Source organism: Amia ocellicauda, chromosome 10 (assembly GCF_036373705.1).
Source record: "Amia ocellicauda isolate fAmiCal2 chromosome 10, fAmiCal2.hap1, whole genome shotgun sequence".
NCBI classification, from domain to species: domain Eukaryota; kingdom Metazoa; phylum Chordata; class Actinopteri; order Amiiformes; family Amiidae; genus Amia; species Amia ocellicauda.
The window spans coordinates 1,883,898-1,909,319 of record NC_089859.1 but is presented as its reverse complement, the minus strand read 5'-3'; the positions used below and the strand labels follow the sequence as shown (position 1 = coordinate 1,909,319).

The window sequence follows — 25,422 nt, the reverse complement described above, 5'->3', positions numbered from 1 at the left end:
CAGCCAGCGTTTGCCTGTATATAGATCTCACCGCTTCAAAGAATCTCTAACTTATTGTCATAGGCGAGAGGCAGGGGAACGCAGTCGTCATTTCTGACCGTATTTGGAAGGATGTAAAGAAGTGTAGGCCGGGTGATATTTACACAGTGTAACGCAGGCTTCCTGGTTTTGTCAGCGGCTGGGTATCTTTTGTTTAACCCATCAATGCGAGATCCACTCTTTCCTGTGCAAACAGACACGCTGCTTCGCACAAGGGGTTCACAATAGCCTGAAACAGGACAGAAAGGAAATGTTTAAATTTAGAAATCCCTACATCTCGTCTTTCAAAGCTCCGCCCTGTTTAGGTTGCTGAATTCCTCCAGTTCCCCTGGTGTTTTCCTATTTTGTCTTCAGAGTTGAAGGGCTGTGACTTCAAATACAGTGGATTTCAGATAATGCAAAAAGGATCTACTTCCCATGATGCAATTAGAGTCCTAATTTTGCTTTGTCTCGGGCAGGGGAAGTCCCAGAATACTTACAATTAGTGACTCTTTAAACACGGAAAGGAACTCACTGGATACAGCCTGAAGTCCTGCAAATCTCTGCCATTGAAACAGCATTGTGATAAATGTTAAAAAGGAAATTCAGGATTTTGCTTCAATGAATGGTGCATTGCTGTTTAAAATGCACAGGCTTCACAGGGGGAGATTAGCCACTCTTTGACTACAGGTAAGATGTATTTATTTCTTTCTCTTCAAATGCATGTGATCTTCATGAGAGCAATGAAAGGGCCCTACAGGTCACTGCAGGTATGTTTAAAGAGACTGGTAAAACAGAATGGGACATAGACCCTAGGCTTATAAATGCATACAAATAAAATACTGAACAGGTATTTGGTGTGGAGAAGGAACAGCTCCAGGGTTATTAAAACAGACATGTCTATTGGGAATCGAATCCATGATTTATGACCCTACATAACAAGAACATAATACAAACTAAATCAAACGATCTCTAATGCAAGTTCCCAATGTGGTTTAGAGTTTAGAGAAGTCATATTGTGTCATATCGATGTATTGTGGTGTTGTGTATTATTGCATTGCATTTAATCTATCTCTTCTTAACTGCGCAAAGATGTTTGATTTCTTATGTCAAAAACCTTAAAAAAAATTCATATTTACAGCGCCACTTTAGAATCAATTTAAATCAATCAACATAATAGTAATAATTATAAGTTAAGTTACCAGCCCTGTTTGGAGCATTTCTTGAGAAGTTCAGGGCTGTTTCTGAGCTTGTGATGTTGTGGATTCAGTCTCATTGTGGACACACACACACACCACACTCTCTCTCTCTCTCTCACACACACACTCACTCTCTCTCTCTCTCTCTCTCTCTCTCTCTCTCTCTCACACACACTCTCTCTCTCACACACACACACTCACACACTCTCTCTCACACACACACACACTCACTCTCTCTCTCTCTCACACACACACTGTCTCTCTCTCTCTCTCTCTCTCTCTCTCTCTCTCACACACACTCTCTCTCACACACACTCTCTCTCACACACACACACTCTCTCTCACACACACACACTCACACACTCTCTCTCACACACACACACACTCACTCTCTCTCTCTCTCACACACACACTGTCTCTCTCTCTCTCTCTCTCTCTCTCTCTCTCTCTCTCTCTCTCTCGCTCTCTCTTTCTCTCACACACACCTCCCTGCGCTGCTGTGTCTGGGAGCTGCGGGGAAGCCGGCTCTCTCTCCCAGCTGCGCGTCTGCGGGTCTCGGTCACACAGAGCTGCTCTGCGCTGCGTAAACTGCGCGTAAACTTTGTGCGGATCTTTCCTGGCATCAACCGGACGAGTCTCGGAGGCTGCAGAGACGAGGGAGCCTTTTCCTGTGCAGGCTGGCTGTCAGAAGCACCTTTTAACTCCGGTGTGATCTTAAAACCAAGGAGGAAGCGAGGATCTGCGACTTGCGGGGCATTGAATCACAGCGGCAAGCCACTGGGAATAAAGAGGTTATAACTTTATCCTTCCCTCAGCGAAGCGCTGCGCTTTCTTTCTGGAGAAACTCTTAAGTCCAAAACTGCATGCAAAGTCAGGTGAGTGGCACTTGCGCTTGACTTGCGCAGCTCCTGACGGTCAGCCACAGCGAGCTGCCAGCGTGCAGACCTGCGTTGATCATCGCGCAGCCGCATTGTGCATCTGTGCAGCTGTGCAGCTGTGCGTTTAAAACTGCGGACGAACTGCCCAATAGTTTGAATCACGTCGTTCAGATGCACAGTCGTGGCTCCAGATGACTTGAGCAGCGGCTATTCTGGGAAGTTAACATATCAAATATTATTTGTGCCCATATTGAATATATACTGGTAGTGAAATGTAATTAAACATAATAACATTCATGTGACATGAATTGCACTAAATCATGATTCATGACACAAAATGCATATTTTCCACAGCCGTGATTGTTATCTATGTGAGATTAATTGGTTCAGGTCCGGTCAATTTTCAACCACGTGTTTTCAAAAACTAGAATAATAGGAAAGGTGTTTTAAAACTATTTATATGCGTCTTTCAGCAAGCTACAATGACCAGTTAACCACAACCCATAGTAATTAGTATAATTTCACTCAACGTGTTGAGGCATATTTTAAGCATTTCCTGTTTTTATTGGTTTTAATTTTATTTGTTTTGCACAGCTGGGACACAGTTGAAACAATAGATCTGTGTAACAGTGTTTCTGTAGGAGCCATGTGGTTTAGGTTGACACGGTAATACAGACTGTAATTCAGCCTGAGGTTGAACATAGAAAAGCTGACCAAAACTGTATTTATGAAACTCAAACGTGTATGACAAGATGGTTGACTCATTCCTCTTCACACGTTCATGTAAACTAAACACAGACTGTGTTTGTAGTGTCAGCATCTTCATCCCCTCCGCCCAGAGTTTGGGACGAAGTTTAATTTGGGTTCCATGTCCATTTGGATAAGTGCAGTTAGTCCAGAAAGACGCACCTTGGTGCAACTGAGACATATGAGATTGCTTTCTTTGCGAGATGTTCAAACTGCTCAGACCATTTAAAAATAAAATGATGTCTTTTAAAAAATAATAAATATATAGTCTTGACTGTTATATGGCCAGTAGTGTGTATGAAATGAAATATATTGTCCAACTTTAATCTTTTTTCTCAGGTTAATTAATGCAGAAGCATGGCTGTCATCTATCTAGATTACAAATACGCTGAGTTGGTGTCAGCAGAGGTTGGGGCCACTCAGCTCAGCAGCCCGCGGTTGACTTTGCACACATCTCGGCACTGGAAGTTAATGATTTCGGCTCACAATGGGCTGCAGTGAGACACCTTGAGCGTTCATTGGGTCGTATGTTTCCACCTTCAAAAATGAGTCTTCTGCATGGGCCAATAACACTCCTGGATCCGGGACAAGTTGTGACAGTAAACGCTCTCTTCACCGTGTGAAGTACGCTGAGCTGAACGAGAGAGTTCTTGCAGAGATAATGGCATCTCTTCACACAGGAAAATATTTGTTCCTGTGTGTGTCTACTGTTGGGAATCCATCGTTTAAATGCTGGTATTCACTTAAGGCCTGCTAAGTACAAACATCTATTGAGGTGTACATTGCTGGTAATATATAGCAGTCTTTTATTATTAATAATAATAAACTTCACCCACATAAAGAGGACTACAGTTCTGTTGACGTGTATTCTTCTATTTATAATGTTTATTGGGGTTTTCCTTTCCGTTCTCCTTCCTTACTCTGCTTTTTGAACGTTCACAGGTCTTTAGAAGTACTGTGTGTTCTATGTCACCCTTTCCAAGTCATGAGTCACCTGTAGTGAACGGTGCCACCTGTCTTTGATAAAGAGCCCTTGTGTGTTTACTCTCCCGTTTAATTCCCATCCAGGCCGGTCCCTCCCTGCCGAGGCGAATAACAAAATTAAATATTGACTGTGGTAGGGGCTGAGAAAGTGTGCCAAGGAAGCAAAGTCACAAAGACTGCCTTCACTTTTTTAATACACAGACAACGTAAGCATCGCACTGTAACTTGTTCTCTCTTCATACTTAGCATTTTTAATAATGATTACTGGACCAGATTCGACATTCTCAGGTTAAGAGTATTTAGAGCAGTATTTGAATTTGGATTGAATGTCCCCCCCGCCATAGTTACAAAGTAATATATTGAAATGTGAAGCAACTGGTTGATGACTTCCAATGCCATGAAGCCAGTTCAAATTAAATTAACACAGACCTACATAAAGGCCCTGTTATTTTGAAGAAAAAACGATGACTTTCAGATTCAAGTGTCCAGACTCGCAAACAAGATTTATGCATTACTTCACACGGGAAAAACATGTTTTATGAAGTCAGTTATGAAAAGGTGGATCTTAATACCGAAGACTTGGGTGTTAGTGCTGGGTTATTATGACTCTAGTCTGTGGTTTTATTTTCCAAGTGAATACGATATTATTGTTTGTCTCTTCTTCTGCTGAATATCGGAGTATCTCTGAGGCATCGCTGTTTTTATTATCCTCCTCCCCACCCTTTCTGGCAGAGTCTCTATAAACAAGTCTTTCAACCATTGTAAAACAAACTACAGTGCGTGATTCAAATGAATATCTTTACAGCATAATCTGTAGGGGCCTGTGCATTTCACGGGTGAATTACAATGACCGAACTAAACTGCAGTTCAGTAAACCTCCAGATGTGCGTTACACCACTGTATTTACTCTGCGCTAATGAATCGTGAGCCAATTGACACATTAACCACTGACTTATCAATTACCCCTTGGTAATTAGGGGATAACTAACCAAAGAACTGAATGTTAAATCTTGTTGACACTTGCTGTTTTAGGTCAAATAGTAAAGAAAAATATGTAATTTGATATAATGCAAACATCCATAATCATTTGGAGTTTTACCTTCTGATGGGAATAATTATTTTGCACAAGTTGCAATGACTCTTGGGAAAGATAATCAACTGCTCATGGCAGTAAAATTCAGGGCTATATTTCAGACAAGAAACTAAGAAGCCCAGAAAACAATGACTTTTGATTTTGATACTTTTTGGTCTTGTTTTACGGGACTTAGAAATGTTACGTATACTCAAGTGCATATTTTAATATTTTTACCAGTTTATTAATCTGTGCCCTTTTTTTGCCTTCTGGAGTTCAGTTTTAAGGGATGCAGGTCTGCAAATGTCCCTGTCTGGACTGCAGCTCCTTCTTCTCTTGATTTCTAGTCTAGATGTAGTCAGGAAAGAGACGCCTTTTCACTTCTTAATCATTATACCCCCTGTGAGAGATCGCAGTGGATAGATGGTATCTATACCTTTCTTAGAATTGATTCCACCGTGTCTGGAGGCTATACATGCATCTCACAATATGTTTGCAGACTATTGTATGTCTGCCCGATGAGATACAAACAAACATAATAGTCTGAAAGTATTTGTGTAATGTTTCATGATAAATTGAAACTTTATACTTGTGAGTTCTCTTTAAGTATAATAATTAAACCTATTCCCCATTTGAATGTAAGCGCTATATCATCTTTCTGATATTTCTATTTCTATGGATGAATCTACTATTGAGTAGAATAGTTTGATCAGTTCACTGCACTGCAATTAACCAATGCAATGATTGCTAATGGCTTTGCTTGCTGTGACAACTAGAGTGACATCTCTTGACAGGAGGACTAAATTACAACAATAAAAACAACAAAAAAACACAAGGGGAGAACCCCCAGGCCCCAGCGACAAACACCTAGTGATACAGCTGTTGAGTGATCCCTGCATGTTTAATGTATTGCTGTTTGGGAGCCGAGATCTGCACTGTAATTCTGACATGTTCAAGCCTGTCTGCCTTTCTGCAAATTCCAGCCGTTACAGAAGTCACGAGGCCTGTAAATCACCACAATGTGTAATACAGGCTAAAGCAGATTCATTAGATGCGCTCGGCTCACACACCCTCACCAGCGGAGAGGACATTTTTGGAATAGTTTTGTTGTCTGAACACGGCGGCGCTGCAGTTGTGCAGACGTCGCCTGAAAATTGTTACAAAAACAAAGGGGGCGAAAAGCTCCGAAATCCTCCCAGAGGAAGAGACCCTGAGCTTGTTTCAAAACTCAGGTAGAAGTTAAAGGACCCAGTGATTATTGTTGTGCTGTGGGGTTGTGTAGAGACTTGCTGTAATGATCCCAGCTTTTTGTTTAAATAGAAGGATTATTTAAAAAGAACGAATGGCCCAGGGCACTGAAAAGGAGCAAGTTGTCACATTTATTTCACAGCAATTACTGTTATCATGAAAAATGTGGCACAGTCTCCTGTCCTGGAACAGACGACACTGACGTGATGTATCACAATTCTTATGCTCCTGGGTATTTTGCTGTTCCCTCCATGGTTCCCTCACTGCAAAGTTTTCACAAAGTTTAAAGGTAAAAAAGTCTTAAAGTACTTGCTCTAAATACAACAGTGGTCTCTTTGCATTAGTTGTATTTACTGTGAATCAAGAAAGGCTTGAAAGAGCCAGACATAGAAGGTTTTAGGTGTGATTAAGCACCATTATGACATCACTTTAAGTTTTATAATGTGTATTAAATATATAACTGAACAAGATGTGGCTTTAGTGCGCAGCTGCAGTGTTATCTGCTTGGTCCACAGTCCTTTGACTTCTCATCTGGCTTCTCCATTTAAAATCATCTTCTCCCCTCATGCCAGTTGAAAGTACTGATATATTGTACGGTATATTGTGATGATTTTGCACTTATGATCTCCACTAACAATACAATTTAAAAAGTGGTCTGCTTGAATTGGTGTCAAGAACAGAAAAACAACAACAATATGGTTGGATGGTTATAGAATCCCATCTGCAGTGATTGTGTTGAATCCCCTTTAAAAGGCCTGTGTGTCCATATGACTTCAGTCACTGTGACGAGTTCCTGTGACTGGGAGGAAGGGAGGCGTCCGTCTTCAAAGGGAATTGAGTTTGATGAAATACATACATCTAAGGTATAGGGAATTGTAAAGCCAAAGATTAACAAGGCAGTTTGTCTTACTACAGACCAGATGTTTTGTTTGGTGGGACAGTTTTGCAGTAAATGCCCTTCAGCATGAAAGGGACACTCAAACCTTGGTGTCTTTCCTCCCTCTTGTTTGTTTTTTTATGGTTTACAGTACGTTCCTTTTAAACACACACACACACACACACACACACACACACACACACACACCTTTGATATTTGATATTTGTTAATTGATTTTAGATTTTGTTCCAGATGCTTTATGCACTCTTTTAAATCATGGATTTTAATGGTATACCCGAAAGGGAATGCTAATGTATTTAGCTACATGCATTCCTATGGGAGTTGCAAAATGTATTGTATGCAGTTTTGTTTGCATTGTTATTCAGTTCCCCTGGGTCTGGCATACAGATCATAATGCATGAAACCTGGTATTGAAACGACCCACAAAGTACATTTAATTAATGTTGTTATTATTATTAATTACAATTTTGAAGGGTCTTTAAAATATATATTTTTTAAATACATTTTTGATTGTGATTGTTAACAATTAAGTTTCCGGATTTTAGAAGCCAAAATTATAATTTGTAAGTGATCCAATTTCAATTTGTTGGGGATATCCATCGAAAACCGTTTTTTAATCAACTTGAGCATGGTATTGAAATCGTCCTGGTCTCCACTGGCTCTCCAGTTTGATGTCGGTCAATGTTCATGCCTAACTGCTACCGAAACAGATCTGCTGTTTGCCTTTGCAGTCGGTAATGTCTAATGGCAGATGATCTTGGTGGTGATTGTGTTTGACATGGCGTCCGCACTGCAAAGCCCTGAATGTGTCTCACTCTTTCACCAGAGAGCAACACGCTGTGTCAGATCTGCGCCGGGCGAGAGATTGAAAGTGACAGCCCTTTCACAGAGAAGTTATCGACTGTGCACTGGATTCTGGCGTCCCATTCAGGCCAGTGTTTGGGAATCCATCTCCACCAGCGGCTCTGAGTGGCTTGGCTGCACCGCGGTTATTTCTGTCCGGATAGTAGCCTATACTTCAGTCAGTTTAATGGCCGGGAGCTTTGCTAACTGTCACCTGGAGACCTGAAGCAGGACCGAAGATCTCGCAGTTTTTTATGTCATCTGAAAGAGCCACATCATGGCATTTAGGTTCTGAATCAAATACCACACCAATTATATGATGTTATTAGAGCAGTAAATTAAATTCATTGTCGAAGGCCTAGTGCTTGAGTACTATAGTTCATGTGGTGAAATACGCCAGCCTTTTGCCTGATGGCCTCTCTTGAATATAATGCCTTTAAGACTGTAAAATGGCAGGACTGAGTTCTTAGTTTTTCAGATAAAATAAGATCTCATCAACTACAATGAAAAACATGTCTGCTTCTGGTTGTCAGTCAATAAGCAGTTAATGTCAAAATTGCTGTGAGTGAACTTTTTGTTCTACTTTGTATGGTATTAGCTGTTTAGTTTGATCTTTTGCACTGCTTTATTTGTACTCAAATGCAATTTTGCTTCCTTGCCAAGTCTTATCAATGGTTATCTTTAGCTTTAGTAACAGCTAGAAATATCATCTCATCCTCATCAGATATCTCTGATTCAGTTGAGAAATTATTATTTACTCAGTTTGAAGATGGGGTGGGTCTTGGGTTTCCAAGGTTGTTTCCAAAATAATAAAACAACAAATCCATTATGAATGTGACTTGTAAAGATTTCGACTTCAGCTCAGAATCCATTGACTGGAGACGGGAGAAGCAGTTATTATTACGGGTTGTATATTTTCAGGGCTGAGTTTTCCCGGGTTTGAGAGAGTCTTGTTTTACTTGCATGGCAGCCAAAAGCGCAGCTTGTTGCTCACTGGTGGCAAAAGCTTTGAAAGCTATTCTGTGTGTTTTGGCTTGAGTGAAAGGCATTAGCTACTGCATTGGCCAATGGGGCTGAGGATTGACAGTAATGTTATTATTGCGTCTCATTGGGTTTGATTGCTTTCCACATTTCACTGCTAGTGTGCACAGGTTTCATTTCTCGCTTTATACAACTGTGCATGGCAAAGATGACTTTGCATTTTGCTTATGCAACAGCATGTACAGATGTGTTGAAGAAATGCTTAGTGATCTTTCCTGTTTTAAAATTATGTCAAGAACTATATAACTGTATATATACAACTGAATGTTTTCTCTGCAAAAGATTAGACAGGTTCTATGCTAATTTGACAGAAAACATGGCCTTTTTTAAGTTTTATTGCAGCCACAATGTTGCTCTGGGACTTCAAATGAATGGAGGCCAACTCAAAATGAAGTGATATGCAGCTGTTTCATAGCTGTCACAGTGGAATTTCATGTCCGTCTCAGAGCATGTGCACAAGGTCAGGGAATCTGACTCTACACACGCCCAGCGCCTCGGGTCCCTGAGCACGACCTGGAAGTGAGCTCTCGGCTCGTCAATGGGGAAACAAAGCCGCCCGGGGTTGTCCTGCAGTAGAAAGAGCAGTGAGATTTGGGACTGGAGATGTCTGTTGTGGAAAAGTGACAGGAATAGCTGCAGCAAAGCTCAGTAAAGGGTGCAAGTCTTGACCCAGAGAGTGAGCGTTTCTCCCTGGTCGGTCCTGATCCGTAAACAGGTTCCTTCTCCACCAGTACCAACCAGGCGTGTCAGTTCCCTCGCTGTGCTTTGAGCTGCTTTAAATCTCAGTAAATGCCTTCTGCCTGCAGCTTTGTCAAAATCTACTTTTACACTCAACTGAGGTGCAGTATTTTTAGACGCTGTGCCCAGCTGGGATACTTGACTCTTCTGCTTCAGTTAAAAATGGAGAAGAGCAGCAGATAAAGGAGAGGGCTCGGGGTGAGATTCACAGTTAATCAGTTTCGGGTGCCTCAAAGCAGAGTGTTCACTTTTGAGAATGTGAAGGACTATAATGAACCTCCCATTTCAAGAGCATCAAGTGCAAAGCCCTGTCTTCATGGGTGTGTGATGTTACACTGACATTGTGCTCATCAAAGCCCATTTCTCTTGGCAGTGTGGACCTGGTTTGTTGTTGTTGAAAAGATGGTTCAAAGTGCTCTTCGTTCAGTGTAATGTAGACGTCAGTGACAGGCTAATTGTAGCAAAAGAAAGGTTTCTTGAATCCTGATTGTGCGTAATTACATTTGCACAGCGGGGCCATCGAATGTGCAGATAATTGTGTGTTCTTTAGTTCCTCTGTGATTAGAATTAATAGTCATCCAAGACCAATACTTTCCCTAATGGCATTAGAAATTAATTCTACTGAGAAAAAGGAATGAAGACATTGTTGAAAAAATACCGTAAGGAGGATCTCAATTACTGGGTTTTTGTTAAAATGTGCATTAAAAAAATTCATGCATTTGAAGTGATGACTCATCTTTTTTTTTCTTTTCTTTTTTTTGCAAACACTCAGAATCAGCTGGAGAATTGGGTTTTACCTCAAGTGCTTTTCCATTTGTTGGAGCCCTTTCTCATTTAACCCCCAACATCACGTGTGTAGAAAACATCCTCAGCTGACTTTCAATCCTTTCATTTCCGAGTTTTACCAGCACATATTATTTTTAGGGGATATTTGTCCTTATTTGAAAGGATTTTTTGGGAGTGTTCCCGAGAGCCTTTGTGATCATCTGAAACCAAGGCTCAGAGTAAGGAAGTGCTTTAAATGCCTAATGCAGAGCCTCGTTTATGGATAAGAATCAATCCCGGTTGATAATCTAAGATTTTATAATGAAAGAAGTAATCACAAAGCCTCTTCAATCAAACAAGAAAAGTCCTTACAATGTTCCTGCACCGGCATTTCCAAACATAAACGCCGGCGTGCAAAACAATTCTGGAGCTATGGGAGTCAGAGTGTAAAGGTTTCATTTAATTGGTTCTTTATTTTCTCGTTAATGATGTGTCATGTTGTGGGAAGTGCATGACTGTGGGGGTGACATGATCATGGTACTCCCAGGATACTCTGCTACCTGTTACATGGCCCCCATACGTTACACCGGCCAAGGTTACTGTGGGCAGAAGCTCATGTCTGCCTGCTGGCGTTGTGTGTCAGTCCAGTGGATGCCATGAGGGAAGTGTTGGGCAGACTCCCTCTTGGAGAATGATAGCGATAAATAGATTAAAGAGTAGATTTACTCTAGCGTACAATGGTGAAATCACAAGAGATCAAAATAAAGCATGGAGAGGTATTTTAAACCGTGACACAATCTCAGAAAATTGTGAAAAAGCAAGGTACACTGGGAAACAATGGGGAAATTACCATTTTACCACACACATTTACTGTGCTTACCTTCAAATGCAAGTAGCGGGACCTGTGTAATACTGAGGGATAGCCTGGTTGTGTAGCCCACTTTGGAAGCAGAATAATGACACTGTATTCTATAGATAGATGATAGACAGAAACGTTATTCATATATTTAACAAGATACTCTAAGAAGCAACAGACACTCCGGATGTCTTGTTTCCGGGCACTGTGGGGCTGCAGGTTCATGCAGTACCGTCTGTGTTCTGTCTTGGCAAACAGTTGTCTTTACCACACTTCTGACTTCAGTCTCTCTGCCGTCTCCTCCTCGATGCACTCGTATCATCTCGAGCGTCACCTTTCTGAAACGTCTCGTCTCTTCTTTCCCTCCTCCTAGCCTTCATCTCATCTCTCCATCTCAATGCCAGTGGAATCTACGCACCCTCCCCCTCTTCGTCTGCTAAGGATCCTGCAGTGACCCTTGACCCCGCTCTGTCCCACTCCCAGCACATCTGCACTCTTGACACGCGCTCAAGCCACATCTGTTTACAGTGTACCTGTAATACTGATCCCCTGGGTGACTTGGCACACTTGGTTTTATGCAAATTCTTATTAAACGATACTCCCTCACACTCCTGATTACGTCTTTTTTGTAACGTCTATTCCTGCCCCTCCCTTGAGCACATGCCTGGGACGGAACTGTATTCTGTCTGCACTTGTTGCTCATTTGTACTGGGATGTGTCCTTATTGTGCATTGTGTTTTGTACTGGTTGTATTTACTTCACTTTTTGAAAAAGTGAAAATGTTTCTTGTGAAGACTGTAAGTTGCCCTGGGTGAGGGCGTCTGCTATTAAACAAATAGGCCTAGCTAATAATATCCTGAGGTTTAGATATAATTCTTGGGCAACTCCTCCACTAGACCAGAGGTGATGAACTGAAAGACTGACTCACACGTGCAACAAGCTGCCTCGTACAGCGCGGCTGAATTCATCGCTTACTCGTCTGAGATTTGTTTTATTTCGTCTGATAATGCAAACAATGCGTCGGCTGTTCTGTGTAACGCTTGAGAGTCCAGTTCCAGCCAAGAGCCGTCTGTGTGCCGGAGCCGAGCCCAGGCTGATAAATGTGGCCTGTCGCTGCTGCTGTTTCGTGACTGTTAGCAATGTGCTGGTGCCTTTAAGAAGTGTCCGTGTGTCTCAAATAGAAGAGAAATGTGTCTAAATTAGTTTTCCATGGAATTGACTTATTTGGACATTACATTTATACTGTATATAAAAAACCTATTGCTTTTAATCCTTTAACACACAAGCTTGGCATAGTTTTAACTAATTACACAGGAGGTCACTCAATAAATTATTATTATAATCACTTTTGTTTGTGCAGTTTGTCACTGTAGTTTCTTGGGTCTTAATTGGCACACATTCTAGATTTAACTGATATAACCCTGGGTTGGCAAAGGTCTGTAAGTGCAGCATATTGTACCCTGAAGCTCTGCAGGTGACCAGATTTTTTCACCCCAGTGTTTAGAAGGGAATCGTTGAAGTCTGTGCAGCGAAGCACAACTCTTAATCTGTGGAAATCAGTTCCTGACACACGACTCTGTGGTGAAACCTTTTGCTAAAAGCGGCGTCTAATTAAAGCCGAGCGAGGGGTGTTAATTGCGTTTGTGTGAATTATTCAAAGGCTCGTGGAGGCTTGAAGGAAGTAAGTATGGTCTTCGGAGCTCCTCTGTCCCGCTGTAAACACAACGCATGTCCGTCATGAAGACGCGAGGAAGCGTTCAAAAGTTCATTGCCTGGTTCTCCTGTAACAGCTCTATAAACAAGCGCGTGCCTAAGTGTTAAAGATAACCAGGTCAATGAAGGGGCTGATTCATACGCCAGGGGAGTACAGGTGAGGAAGTTTCATTTTGATTAACTTTTCTTTCTTAATGTATAGTCACCGGTAATTAAATGCTACAACATTTAATTTGAAGGCATAGTCTAAGGGCCCACCCTTTCAAATCCCTGAAACAGTTTACCACACCCTCCAGTACACATAAGAGCAGGATTCTGGTTCTAACTGGATGTTGTGAGACTTTACTTCAAGGTGCGGTAATAACAGCCCATGAGCTCCAAGCGCAGCCCAGGCACTTATCCTTTCAGCGTTTTCTGAGTGTTTACAGTGAGGTAAACTGCACAGAGCGCCACAGTGTTTATTCTGCTTGTTAAACGTGTTACATCTGTGTCCTTAGACTGTCTGGACAACACTGAACTCTCAGTACAAACACTTGTGGTTTTAAACCCATGCATCTCCTGAATACATCTGTAGGAAAACTTGAAAGAGAGAGGTTGGGATTTTGGAGAGTCGGGATGTTGGTCACTCATGCTGTCATCTGTTTGGAAGATTTGATCAGGATAAAGAAGACAAATGTTTTGCGCAATTCCCATTAACACCAGTTAATTCTTGCAGTGAGTTTTCCTGAAACGAAAGTCTTAAGTTGGAGCCGATGTCATTAACAGTGTTTACTGCTGGTTGAGTTGCATCTGGGCCTTTTTTGCTGGTAAATTCACAAATGTTTACATTGCCTTGACTGATGCTTTTTATTTCTCACTAGTGGTATGTGTTGTTGGACGTTTTAAATTCTTTGGCTGTTGCTAAAGAGAAGTCCTTTTTTGGTTATTATGCCCCGAGGAAAAAAAAATATTTTGCACCTAACACTTGGATAGAAAGAATAATTTTAAAAAAATACTTACTGATGGACCTGCTTTAACCCTTTAGCATGTGGCCTTGTGTGTCTCATACCTTAACCTGTTACTTTACTGGTGATGCTTTTTGTGTGCCATCTGGATTTTGTGTTTGCTCAGGGTAACTCTGTATTTATTGTTTTTGCTGTGTTGTCTCTCAAAGCAGTGATGAATGAAGAGTTCAGTCTTCGGTTTACTTAATCATCACCAGCCCCTACTAATACTTACACTGTATGTGTCCTTTTAGAGCAAAATCATGAAGTATGGCTCAAGTCTGTCTTTTCTTTCCATTGCAGGTGGGCCAATATACTGGATATGACCGTGGCAGATACAAATGGTCAATGATTGATCCTCCAAGATGGTGTAATGGATGATAATAGAAGCTCGAACTCAAAACAGCCAGATCCCAATGGATTCGTTAACCGAGTCTTTAACATTTCCCTAGACCTGGAGAACAAAAGGGCCACGATGATCATACAGGAGCCCGACCTCTGCGACACACCGGTCGTGTGTCCGAGCCACGGTCAGGAGAAGATGGACTTTGCCAGGAAGCCCAAAAACACCGGGATCTGGAGAATCATCAGCCGGAGAAAGACCACGGCCGGATATGAACGCAGGCCCCATTCCATGATCCTTCCCGGCGAGACGTCCGTGCCCAAGCTGTCGTTTGTGGACAAGATGAGGTCTTTCAAGAAGCTGAAGCCCACGTCCGTGTTTAGAGGTAAGGGAAGCAGGGAGTCCAGCTCGAAGTTCGGCAGTATTTTCAAGGACGGATGGGAAGAGGAGCCGCACTACAGGGACCACTCCCCCCACGCACAGAGGAACTTGTTCGGGAACCAAGTCAAACGGCACTCCTACGCCGGCCGCATCAGAGACTTGGACTACTCCTTCGAAGACGTGGACCTAGCAACCAATGAAAGCCACTGGCTCAGGGACTTCTCCAATCATCAGAACGGCTCCAAGTCCACGGAGGGCCATCCCAATTTCTCCAACTGCAACAATTCCACTGTGCATGAAGACGGTTACCTACAGGACGGCCCAAAGACGCCTCAGGGGGGGAGGAAGTCCAAATCTGACATGTGGACTTACCTGAGGAAAATTTCTTTCATTGGAAAAGGGACCTCCAACCAGGCGGACAAGAGTTTCAACTCAGAGTTCCACACTTTCGATAAGACAATCGACTCGGACTGCGCCTCCTCCGATTTCGACTGCATCCGGGAGATCGACCCCCCACCCAAGCAGGCGGGCTCCGATGGCAAGGGCGGTCACTTCGGAGGGCTGTTCAAGTGGTTTAACAGCGTGGCAGAGACAGCGAGGAAGTGGAGGCACTCCTCGCGGTCATTCTCGCCTCCCGAAGGGCAGCGCTCTCCGCTGGGGAGCCCGAACACTCAGAGGTCAGGGGTGTGCGTACAGAGCGTGTCTCTGGACTTAAGGAATGAAGAGAAGACCTTGTACTCGACTCCCAGGTCTGTGCTGTCCTCAGACTCAGGGTTGTGCGATGCCGTCTCGCCTGTTAGCCTGACCGGTGTCGACTCGCCTCAGGTGACTTTAAAATCATGGAAAGCCTGTCCCGATTCACCGAGCCCTAATGGCTACTTGTCCAATGTGTTGGTAGTCGCCAATTCCTCTACTGACCAGCCTCAGAAATCTGTGGCCTCCATCGAGAATCACAGGGGCAGTGGCTCTACTTCGCCAAGCCTGCATCTCGAACAAGGAGCCCAGTCAGATAGCCATCCTCAGCAGGGTGTGAACCATACAGGAAATTGTACAGATTCCACGAATAGCTCGTTTTCTCTCGAGCTCGGGCAGGCTGGGCTGGGCCAGAGGAATTCTGAGAATGACCCCGACAGCAAAACTGTACCAGACCACTCAGGGAATAAACATAAGGTAAGAAACCGAATTCCTCACAGGGCATAATTCACACATGTGCTCCTTGGATGTAGTAGGAAGATTGTAATCGGGGAAAAGTAAAGCTAGTCTTACTAAAACTTTCAGTGCTACGTTAAACCTGCTAGATTGAAAGCAAAACTCCTCAGACAGATCTGGACGAAGGATGTGGATTTTGCTTTCATGCCCTTAAATTAACACCGCATCCATGTGTTATGGTGGGCCGGTGATATCCCCTCTCTGCTGTTGACTGAGATAAAAACAGCAGGTTTTCTTTTAAGATGTTTACTTGCCATAGCAATACAAAAAATCCTTAATAATGAGCAATTCCAAATGGCTTTAAAAAACCAACAGCTATAAACGTCTCCAGAGACTGTGCTGTGTTAATAGAGGTTTGCTTATTAACTTGCTTTACTAGATAAATTACAAAGCTGAAATACCGGCAATTCTCTGGTGCCTAAAGAACCTTGTAAAGATGTCAAGACCTGTTTACTAATTGTGCTGTTCAATTAACAAGCAATGCATCTTTCTCGTTGACAAGAAGCTGAACAGTAGTTTACAGAACAGTTTTAGTGAGTCAGTGCTGTCATTAAACATCCTAATTGAATTGCCTTCCCACTTACAATTTTCGCAACAAAACTTGTGTTTTTACGAGCTGTTTACTCTTGTTATGTCATTAACACTGAGGAATATTTCTCTCTTAACGACTTACAAACAGGTTTCATTTCAGAATATGCAAACGAGAGAAATTACATTTAATACCGACTAAGAGCTATTTTGTTTTCTTGATGTCATCCATATTTATTGTGGGTAAAAGGTCGTCAATTCAAAATGAAAGCTTTACATCCCGGAAGCCACTCGCGCACGGAGGAGGAATATGTTCAGACTGTTGGCCATGCTATATCACAGACATTGTGCACTTCATGTGAACTTTGACAAGCAATTTGTAGAGTGCCTTTTCGGGTTGCCATCTTACAGAGTCCCTGCTTTGTGTTTAATGGGTTTATTCTCTATAGCTAATTGTTAAATAAAAAAAAAGCTTTTCTCTGCAAAAACTAATTAGAACTAATTCAGATGCAGCACATCATATTTTCCTCTCCTTCTAACAAGTCTAACCATCACAAAATATCATCAGCCAAACGACTGACATCAAATCACACTCTAATGGTTTCACTTACTATCAAAGACCTGGACTTGAATATATATATATCAATACAATCATACCATAACAATCGAAGGCAGTTCATTAAAGGAATCTGAACAAATCTCGATCGAATATTTTCTCTTAATTCCTTCTTTTGGGAGATATTTCATTCTGTACCATTTGGATCTGTGTTTGACTCTTACAAAATATGTACTAAAATCCTTTTGCTCCATCTACTGGACAGCACTGGGAATAAACATCCCCAAAAAATGTATATACATCTGAACCCCATTTTTCCGAATTGATGACCTAGATTTTTTTTCTCTCTCTCTCATTGGGACAATGTTGCATTTTGCACAACTAAGGACACACAAAACCAGTCTGAAATTTAAAAGAAAACAAGGACACAAATAGATATAGCGACACTTGAGATGCAGCGAAGACAGAATCATTATACATTATTGATGAATTACATGTTTTGCCTCCATTTTACCGCAAACTACGTGCCTCGTGCCTAATAACGTCCCTCAACACACAGGCAGCCAGAACCTTAAGTAACTCTGAAGAAAGAACAGCAAGTTTTGAAGTGGACGAGCTCCTTTCTCTCTCCCCGTTTTACACTACGCACTGGAATCTAAAACGCACCCACAGGAGTGCGCTGCTCGCTGCGAGAGTCAGGCGGCCCCGGGAACGTGCGGCAGCGCTTGCTAATGAGGCGTATTGAGATGAGAGGAGGTTTAAGCACAAGGCCTGTGAAATATTTGCCCTGCAGCAGTTTCTTTTGAGATGCCCGGATACGTTTTCACAGAGTGCGACAGTTAGACATGTGTGTTCCTGTTTTAGGAAGCTTGTGCCTGTGTCCCCATCAGTGTGTTTCAGAAAACTGTTACACTACTGATACATATTCTGAGTGGTGGTCAAAACTCACCTGGAGACGTTACGGACACACAGCTAACAAATGAGCAGTTGTAACTAAACGATTGTCTCTTCCTTTGCAGCTGTGAGGAATCCCCTGTTCGATCATGGGGGGTGATTGTTCATTTGCAGTAACTGTGGTCCAGTACCACTGACTGATGTATATTATCAGTAGAAACAAGTGAAGCCTAGTATTTCTTTCTCCAGAAGACTCCTCGATGGCCCGGTCATGTGCATTTTGTCTCGCAGCTGTTGCCTTGGTTCGGTTTTGTAAACAATGGGATCTTGCTGTTTCTCTTTTGATCTCCGTTTCCACACATTTCACTCACTTTGTTTTAATTTAAATACCACCTGTTCAGGGACTGAATCACCCAGATGTTTGACTGTCAAAATGGCTGACAGCGTTCGCACAGCTGAAGCTCAGTACAGCAGTGTGTCGCCTGTCAGGTTTCAGCTGAAGACAACCACACTGCTTTGTAAAAAAAAAAAAAGGAATGATGTCATTGATTCTGACTCCTTGTGGCATCACTCGCTGTCAGGGGGAATCATGATGATGCAGATTTATTTTTCAATGCATGGACATTGTAACGTGTCCCAGCTGATGTTCTTTTGTTTTATTTACAGTAATGTATGACATTATTTCAATGTTGCAAATTATCATCTCATTTATTTTAAACTAGCTGGTCCTGCATCATCAATATTTATACACTGTGATTGATAGTGAAAGCAATATAACTGATCTCCTATAATCAGTGTTGATTCCGTATCTACAGTATTGAGGGGTGGCCGTATTTTTGACATGGATGTAGCTCGTATACAAGACATTTACCCTGAATTCTGTGGTAGCACAAGTAAGACATTCAAAAGGCAAGAAACATAGAAGACCAATTCAGTGTGATTGTTGCTGGGACAGATAGATAATTAAAACATTGTCGAAGATTCCTCTTGTCTTAATTATCGGAGGCTCCCTGTCTACAGAGAGTATGTTTCCATTACGCCTGGTCTTGTTTGACTAAAACATTTGAAGCACAGCCACGGCACGACGGCTGCTGAGTCTGAATAGAGACGAAATAAATGCTTCTCTGTGCTGAGAGTTTCACACATCTAGGACACTTTAAATGGTGTCGACTGCTTTCCAGAGAAATGCCTGCTGTGTGTAACAGTCTTGCTTGAACGAGGTAATAGTGTCTCTTCCTTAATTGTTCACGTGGAACAAGGATTCAACAGATGGCTGTCATTTGGAGAAGGAAACCCAGCCACTCTCGAGCCCCCCAGACCCTGGCAGCGGCCCGTCTTCGGTCGTCCACCCCAAATGGAGGAAGCACCGGCCCGCCTCGGTCTACACCATGATGCTGAGCCTGCAGAGCCCGATCCCGGAGGAGGGCTCGGCCGCGGAGGCCCGGGCGGAGCGGGGTGACGAGGAGTGCACGTCTCTGAAGAGGCAGAGCCGGCTCGCCTCGCAGCCTGGGCCCCCGCCGAAGAGGGCGATCGTCCGGCAGAGACCCCACTCTGTCATCGACGGGGCGAGCGTGACCGTGGGCGAGACTCTGCTCCCTCTGCGAGTAAGAGCCGCTGAACCCCGTCTGTCCACCTCTGTCCTGATGAGTGGGCCGTGGCGGCGGTGGGGGGCGGGGGTGCCTGCAGCTGCATGCGCTGTCTCTGTCTCTGGCTTTCTGCGTGGCTTCGACTAACCAGCGCCAGAACATGACGCCTTTGCTTTCAGACTGATTCCTGAGGAGGCCAAAGCGTGTCGTATACAGGAGGTAGAAGATAAACCGTCTATGACCTATAACCACATTTCTAATCGTTAAAACTATAGTTTGAAGGTGTTGGTTATGATTAACGATGCGGTGAAGTCATCATTTGGTTACAAAGTGTGGCATTGTGAGGTATTAAGGACAGGAATACATTCAGGCTCGTTCTCCTCTTGCTACACGTGTATCGTTGATGTTTTCTGAAAGGGCAGCTTCCCAGAATGAAAGGCAAATATTAGGAATATGAATCGCTGTTAAGGAGGATGCTTTCCTGAGGGGAAGAGGCAGGAAGGTACCAGGCCAGCAAGCAAATGAAGGACAGGCCGCTGAGCTGAATGCAGAGCAGCAATGCAGTCTGACAAAACTGTATTAATATTTAAGCTTCATATCTGCCTGCTCTGCTTAAAATTATAATTCACTCTGCTCTCCAGACAGGACTTCAGCAGGTTAATAGAGCAGCAGAAGTCAAAGCACTTTAGTAAAATTTTTTTAAAGGAATTGGACATGGATGTACTTACTGTCTTCCCTTCCAACAGTTATCCTAATTTTTATTTCCCAATATATTATTTTTATTATATTTCTTATTAGATGTCCTTACTCAGGGCAACATACAGTTGTTACATTATATCACATTATTATTTTAACATTTAATTACCCATTTATTCAGCTGGGATCGAACCCACCACCCTCAGCTCAGGAGTGCAGACTGATGTTACGCTGACTGTATTTTAAATTGATTAGAACATTTTACAATTTAGTGTGTGTGTAGATATATATGAGTGTAAGCAGTTTTAGCTGACTCTCAGTCTTGGTTCCTTCAAGAAAATGTACAGCAGATATTCAGGGATCGATCCTCTACTAGAAACCAACAAACTTTTGTAATTGTTGCTCACAAGATCTTCGTTTGAAACCTCAGCGGACTTTTTTACATTTATTAAATGGACACTAATGGGGGCAGAGTAGTCAAGAACCTCCTCCATTATCACAGTTTAATGTTTTGGATCATTCTCAAACTCTGTGCTGTTAATATAAAATTCATATGGTCATGAAACCAATCATCTTTAGTGTCGTAGCCAATCCGCGAGCCAGATGGGACAGTGGTGTTTATTGCAGTCCCTTATAGTGATCATACGAGCCTGCATTGAATAACTGTCATCGCATTAAATTAACAAGCGCAGTTGGTGAACATTCATGAATACATCTCCCCAGTGGGAAAATAAATTTGACTTGAAAGCCCTTTTAAGAGCAGCTGCAGCTGTTTCAGAATTGCACTTAACTCGTATATTTCAATCGACTAAGCGAACAAGACGCCCCTGGTTTTCTGAAACCGTGCGATTATATGTTTTAATACAGGGCCGTAGAGAAGGTGCCATTAAAAAATAAAATAAAGTGTTTTGGCTACACTGATTTAAAATGCAGATTCAACTGGTTTCCTAAATATGGCCAAAACTTGAATTGAGATGTTTCACGGCCTCGTTGTGCCGATTTTAAAATAAGCGCACATAGGTATCCCGGCATCCGCTCTAATCCCAACACTTGAAGGCAATCCCGTCTAATCAGTCAGTGCAGCTCCATCGAAAAGCTGCTTTTTGTTCAGTATTTATTCCAGGACATCCAAACTCAGCACTTCTTATAATCCAGTGAGGATGTGACAGTCAAGGAGTGATAATCCTACGTGAAAAATACTTGTGTCCTTGGTGTGTTGCATATTCTCCGCTGGAAGGACAGGGTTGTCTGTTTTCTTGTTTAGTTTCCCAAAAATTTAAAACAAAGGCTGTAGTATGATATTGATTGATTGATTGATTCACTGTATGGGAACTAGTTTTGTTGTGTCAGATCTTTATCTCTGTGGCAGTGTAAGACTTTTGCAATTTGAGAATTCATTAAAAAAAAAAAACATGTCTCCAGTGGTGCATCTTAAAAAGTCTAGCTGCCGTGTCTTAAGAGGATCAAACAAATAGATTTAAAACCTGTGAAAATCCAGCTCTACAATAATAGCACAGTGTGAAAATGGGAATGGCTGTTGTGCTGTTTGTTCATGAGGTGCCCACTTTGCCCGTCTCTAGCAAGGAGCCGCACACCTCTCTGTGCCCTGTATGATGATATGGGATCCTCTAGGCTTTGAGAAATCCTTCCTGCCGTTTGTAACTTGTACAAAGATACTTTGTGGCAAGACGGTCTGATCGCGCTGAGACAAGCAGACTAGAGAAGCACACCCACGGCCGTCCGCCCACTCGGTACTATATATATCCACGCACGGTAATGAATCAACAACATACATGCAGGCCGTGGTATCTGTGGGAATGAAGCAACTATCTGCAATTTACTTGTTAGGCCACCCCTATGGATTAGGTCGTTTTGAAGTATATGTGAATGCGTTTGTGGTTGTTTTTACTTTTCTACTTCCTGACACAGACCGCCCGCTGCTGCTCCATTCGCTGTGATTCTACCTCAGAATTAAAATGGTTAAACAACACAAACTTTGCTTTGCCTCACTGCACTTTCAATCCCTCTTCTCTGTAAATACTCAAGGGCATCTTTACTATTTTACTTTAGTGTGTTATTGAGAAACATTTCACACAATTTTCTTTCATATTATATATTATTCAATACAATCCCAAGGTACTTCTCTCCCCCTCTGCTTCATTAGTATAATTTGTGAATGTTGAGGATTGATTTCTTCCAGAGAGACGTACACAGCCCTGCACTTGAGTATTTACACATGGATTTAACTCTTCCAAGCCTTTAATTCATCAACCCTAATTCTTTACTCATAACTAAACAACCTTTCAAAGTCTATAAGAAATGTAAATGCGTGTTGTAATGTTTTTTCTTTATTCCATATCTATGTCAGCTTATGATTTCAGTTAGTCTTACTCTTACTTACACCTTCAGTTGAAGAAAATGGTAGGCAATGTTTTGGGTGGTCTGAACAAATTCCTTATTAACAAGGAGCGCAACAAACAAACAAACCCCAATAATGCAACACAAGTACAGTATTCAACAAAGTGTTGCAGCTTATTCAGCTCTTGAGCTGACGAGGTCAGACTGAGAGGATATGATTTTATTCATAGAGCAGCTGCCTTTGTCTCTCTACACACATCGGTGTTTCAACCCAAACAATGAAGTACAGAAAAGAAACGACAGAATCCACATGCAGACAACAATTCAGTCCAGTCAAACTCTTTTTAAACAGTGTGACTGTTTTTCAGCCGCTTTCTCGCCCTCCTGGCTATTCGCCCCATGACCCCCCGTGCAGCTCGGCGCTCCAGCGATGCCGGTCCCTGCCGCTGTCTCAGAGCACGCCCAGCGGCCTCGATGACACGGGCTGGAGGAGCCGCCTGCAACCAGCAGGTACAGTCCAAACTATGACCTGTTTTCTTCGGTGCAATGAAAAAGTTTTTTTTTTTTTGTGTGGTAGTTTGGCTCCCAGTGGTTCTGAGGGCGATCCAGCTGGATCCCAGTTTCTAGGAAGTAGGCTTTTTCTTTGTGTCTCCGAAAATGGGAAGCAGGATTGTTTTATCTGTATCTGAACAGCTCTCCTCAGGTTACTTGGCAACTGGTTGGTAATTCCTATGTAAATTTAAGCCTCCATCCCCCAAAAAAGAGAAAACTGTTGAAAAAGACAAGCCCGTGACTCTTCCGCTCTCGAGCTAACGAGGTAATTTATGGTGATGAGATGCTCCGAATCAGAGCTGGGGCTGCAGGTGTCGGGCTGTGTGAATCCTGGCCTTAATGTCTATGTCCATCTCTCCTACAGCTGAGGCAGCGAGGTCACGTGACGGCGATGGAGCCGGAGACACGAGGAGAGCACCGAGGCCAGGGTCTGAGCCGCAGCCAGGGAGTAACGTGAGTAACGGAGAGGAGAATGCAAGCTCACTTCTTGGGTTACATGCTTCCTGGTGCTGTTCTCATTTTCACGGGGTGTCCTGTTCAGACCCGGTTTACCTTGCTGTCCCACTGTGGGTGACAATGGAAGTCCAGTCCAGTATCAGATGAGCAGAAGAATTATAAATGGAATACAATTTGCAGAGGAGAACTATGTAGAAATTAGAAACTTCCTTCATTATATTGGTCCCTTTAGAAAAAGGAACGCCCCCCCCCCTTACCAAAGCATTTAATTTAAAAAGCAATTCATGTTGGGTCCGAGATAATGTGAACAATAGGCAAACATCTAGAATATAAAAGCAAGAGAGTGCAGATATGTTTGGAGGTAGTTTTATCTTACCTACGTTTTTTTTAGTTGGCGCAATACAATTTGCCACTTCAGCTAACTGTGAAACTGGGCTTTTCTTGCAGAGGTAGAAACACAGAGTTCCTCTCAGTTTTCATTTCTTGACCTCCGTATACTTTTCGTCCCTCGTTACTGTAGCCGACAGTAGCTGAAGCTCCTGTAAGCGACAGGGTCTGGAAGTGGAGACGAAGTCTGTCACAGAGGAGGCCGATCACGCGCATCAGCAGCCTGTCAGGGTTTGTGCCGACCTTGGCTGACACCGAGCGTAGAGCGCAGCAGTGTCGTGATAATTATACAAATTATATGGCGCACGTGGCTAATAAACGATAACTAAGGACAATATATTAGTTTAGCAATTAGAGCTGGCGTTTCATCACCCGGCTTGCTGTCCCCGGTGCCACAAGCGTCGCGACCATCGGAGATGTTTGAGAATCCCAGGGTCATCGAACGCGACTCGGCAGCATCGGATCGATCTTCAGTCACGTTGCACTGGAGCGTTATTCGAGTGATTTCGTACTTTGAGTGAGGAAGGAGCCGAGAGAAACTGGGAAAGAAAAAAGCCTGTGCCTCTTCAGAACTGTCTACTCTGCTCACTATCTTGGGGTTATTCCTTTAATCTCGTATCTGTAAGCACCGCGCTTCAAAAGCCGTCAGCTGTTTTCCTCTCTCTGTGTCTCGGGCACGTCCACAGGCACCTGACGTGGGGTTGAACTCAGCTTTTGAACTGGTTGATCACCTGGCCATGACGCAACGCTCTCTTTGAATCTCTGTGTGGAAAGGATGAACGTTTTAGCTTTTTTTTGGTGGCAGTAGGGGGGGGGCACATGTCAACCGGCATCGTAAATTAAAAACGGGAGGATTTGATGGGTAGAAAGACACCGGTGTCGTCTTCACTCTCCTCGGAAAGGTCACTGCAGCAGATGGCATGAAGTAAGAGGCTGTGAGAGGATGTAGATTTTGCACTGCAGTGGATTAGCACCGAACTACTGCTGCAGTCTCCCTCTCTTTGATTTCACTGTGCCAAGAGTGTGCCGCCCCCCCCCAGCTCCGAACATCAGTATGAGAGTGAGGCGCCGGGGCAAAATGTGAACAACTTAATTGGCTTGATTATTTAATTCATGAAATAAAGTGTCTGTGTGTGTGAGAGCTGCAGTAACTGCTCTCGATGGCAGATCCCCCCACCCACACCACAAATATCTCGATAATAGCGTTGTGGGAAAGAGGCTGTTTCGATTCCTCTTTAGGGTTGATAATGAGAAAATGGGGAGGGGAGGCATTTGAGGACGAGATTATAATTAATTTACTGTGTGGATCTCATTATGCAACTGTACTGATTAACAGATGAATCAGCAAGATACAGAGAATGGGGGGGGGGCAGTTAAAACAAGGAAAAACAACTCGTTCAAGCGTGAGAATTTAATAACCCTCTGTACAGATGTGAAGGCAACGCTCACCTCACATGTAAACATCCTTATTGGCTCACAGTTTTAGACTGTTG

The 25,422-nt window shown here is 42.9% G+C and overlaps 1 protein-coding gene across 6 annotated transcripts in view; it reads left to right on the top strand.

Moving 5' to 3' along the window:
- The first annotated feature begins 366 nt into the window (after positions 1–366).
- arhgef9a (Cdc42 guanine nucleotide exchange factor (GEF) 9a) overlaps positions 367–25,422 on the top strand; it is a 116,449-nt gene continuing 91,393 nt past the window's right edge. For 2 of the 6 annotated variants that reach the window (XM_066714690.1, XM_066714687.1), the window contains exons 1-5: positions 1,525–2,092; positions 14,287–15,877; positions 19,154–19,498; positions 22,903–23,044; positions 23,451–23,539. In XM_066714690.1, coding sequence (XP_066570787.1) covers positions 14,357–15,877; positions 19,154–19,498; positions 22,903–23,044; positions 23,451–23,539 — 2,097 coding nt within the window. In that variant the 5' untranslated portion in view covers positions 1,525–2,092; positions 14,287–14,356. Of the gene's footprint in view, positions 709–1,523; positions 2,093–14,286; positions 15,878–19,153; positions 19,499–22,902; positions 23,045–23,450; positions 23,540–25,422 lie in introns of those variants that run through there. The other 4 variants (XM_066714689.1, XM_066714691.1, XM_066714688.1 and 1 more) reach the window with 4 other exon arrangements.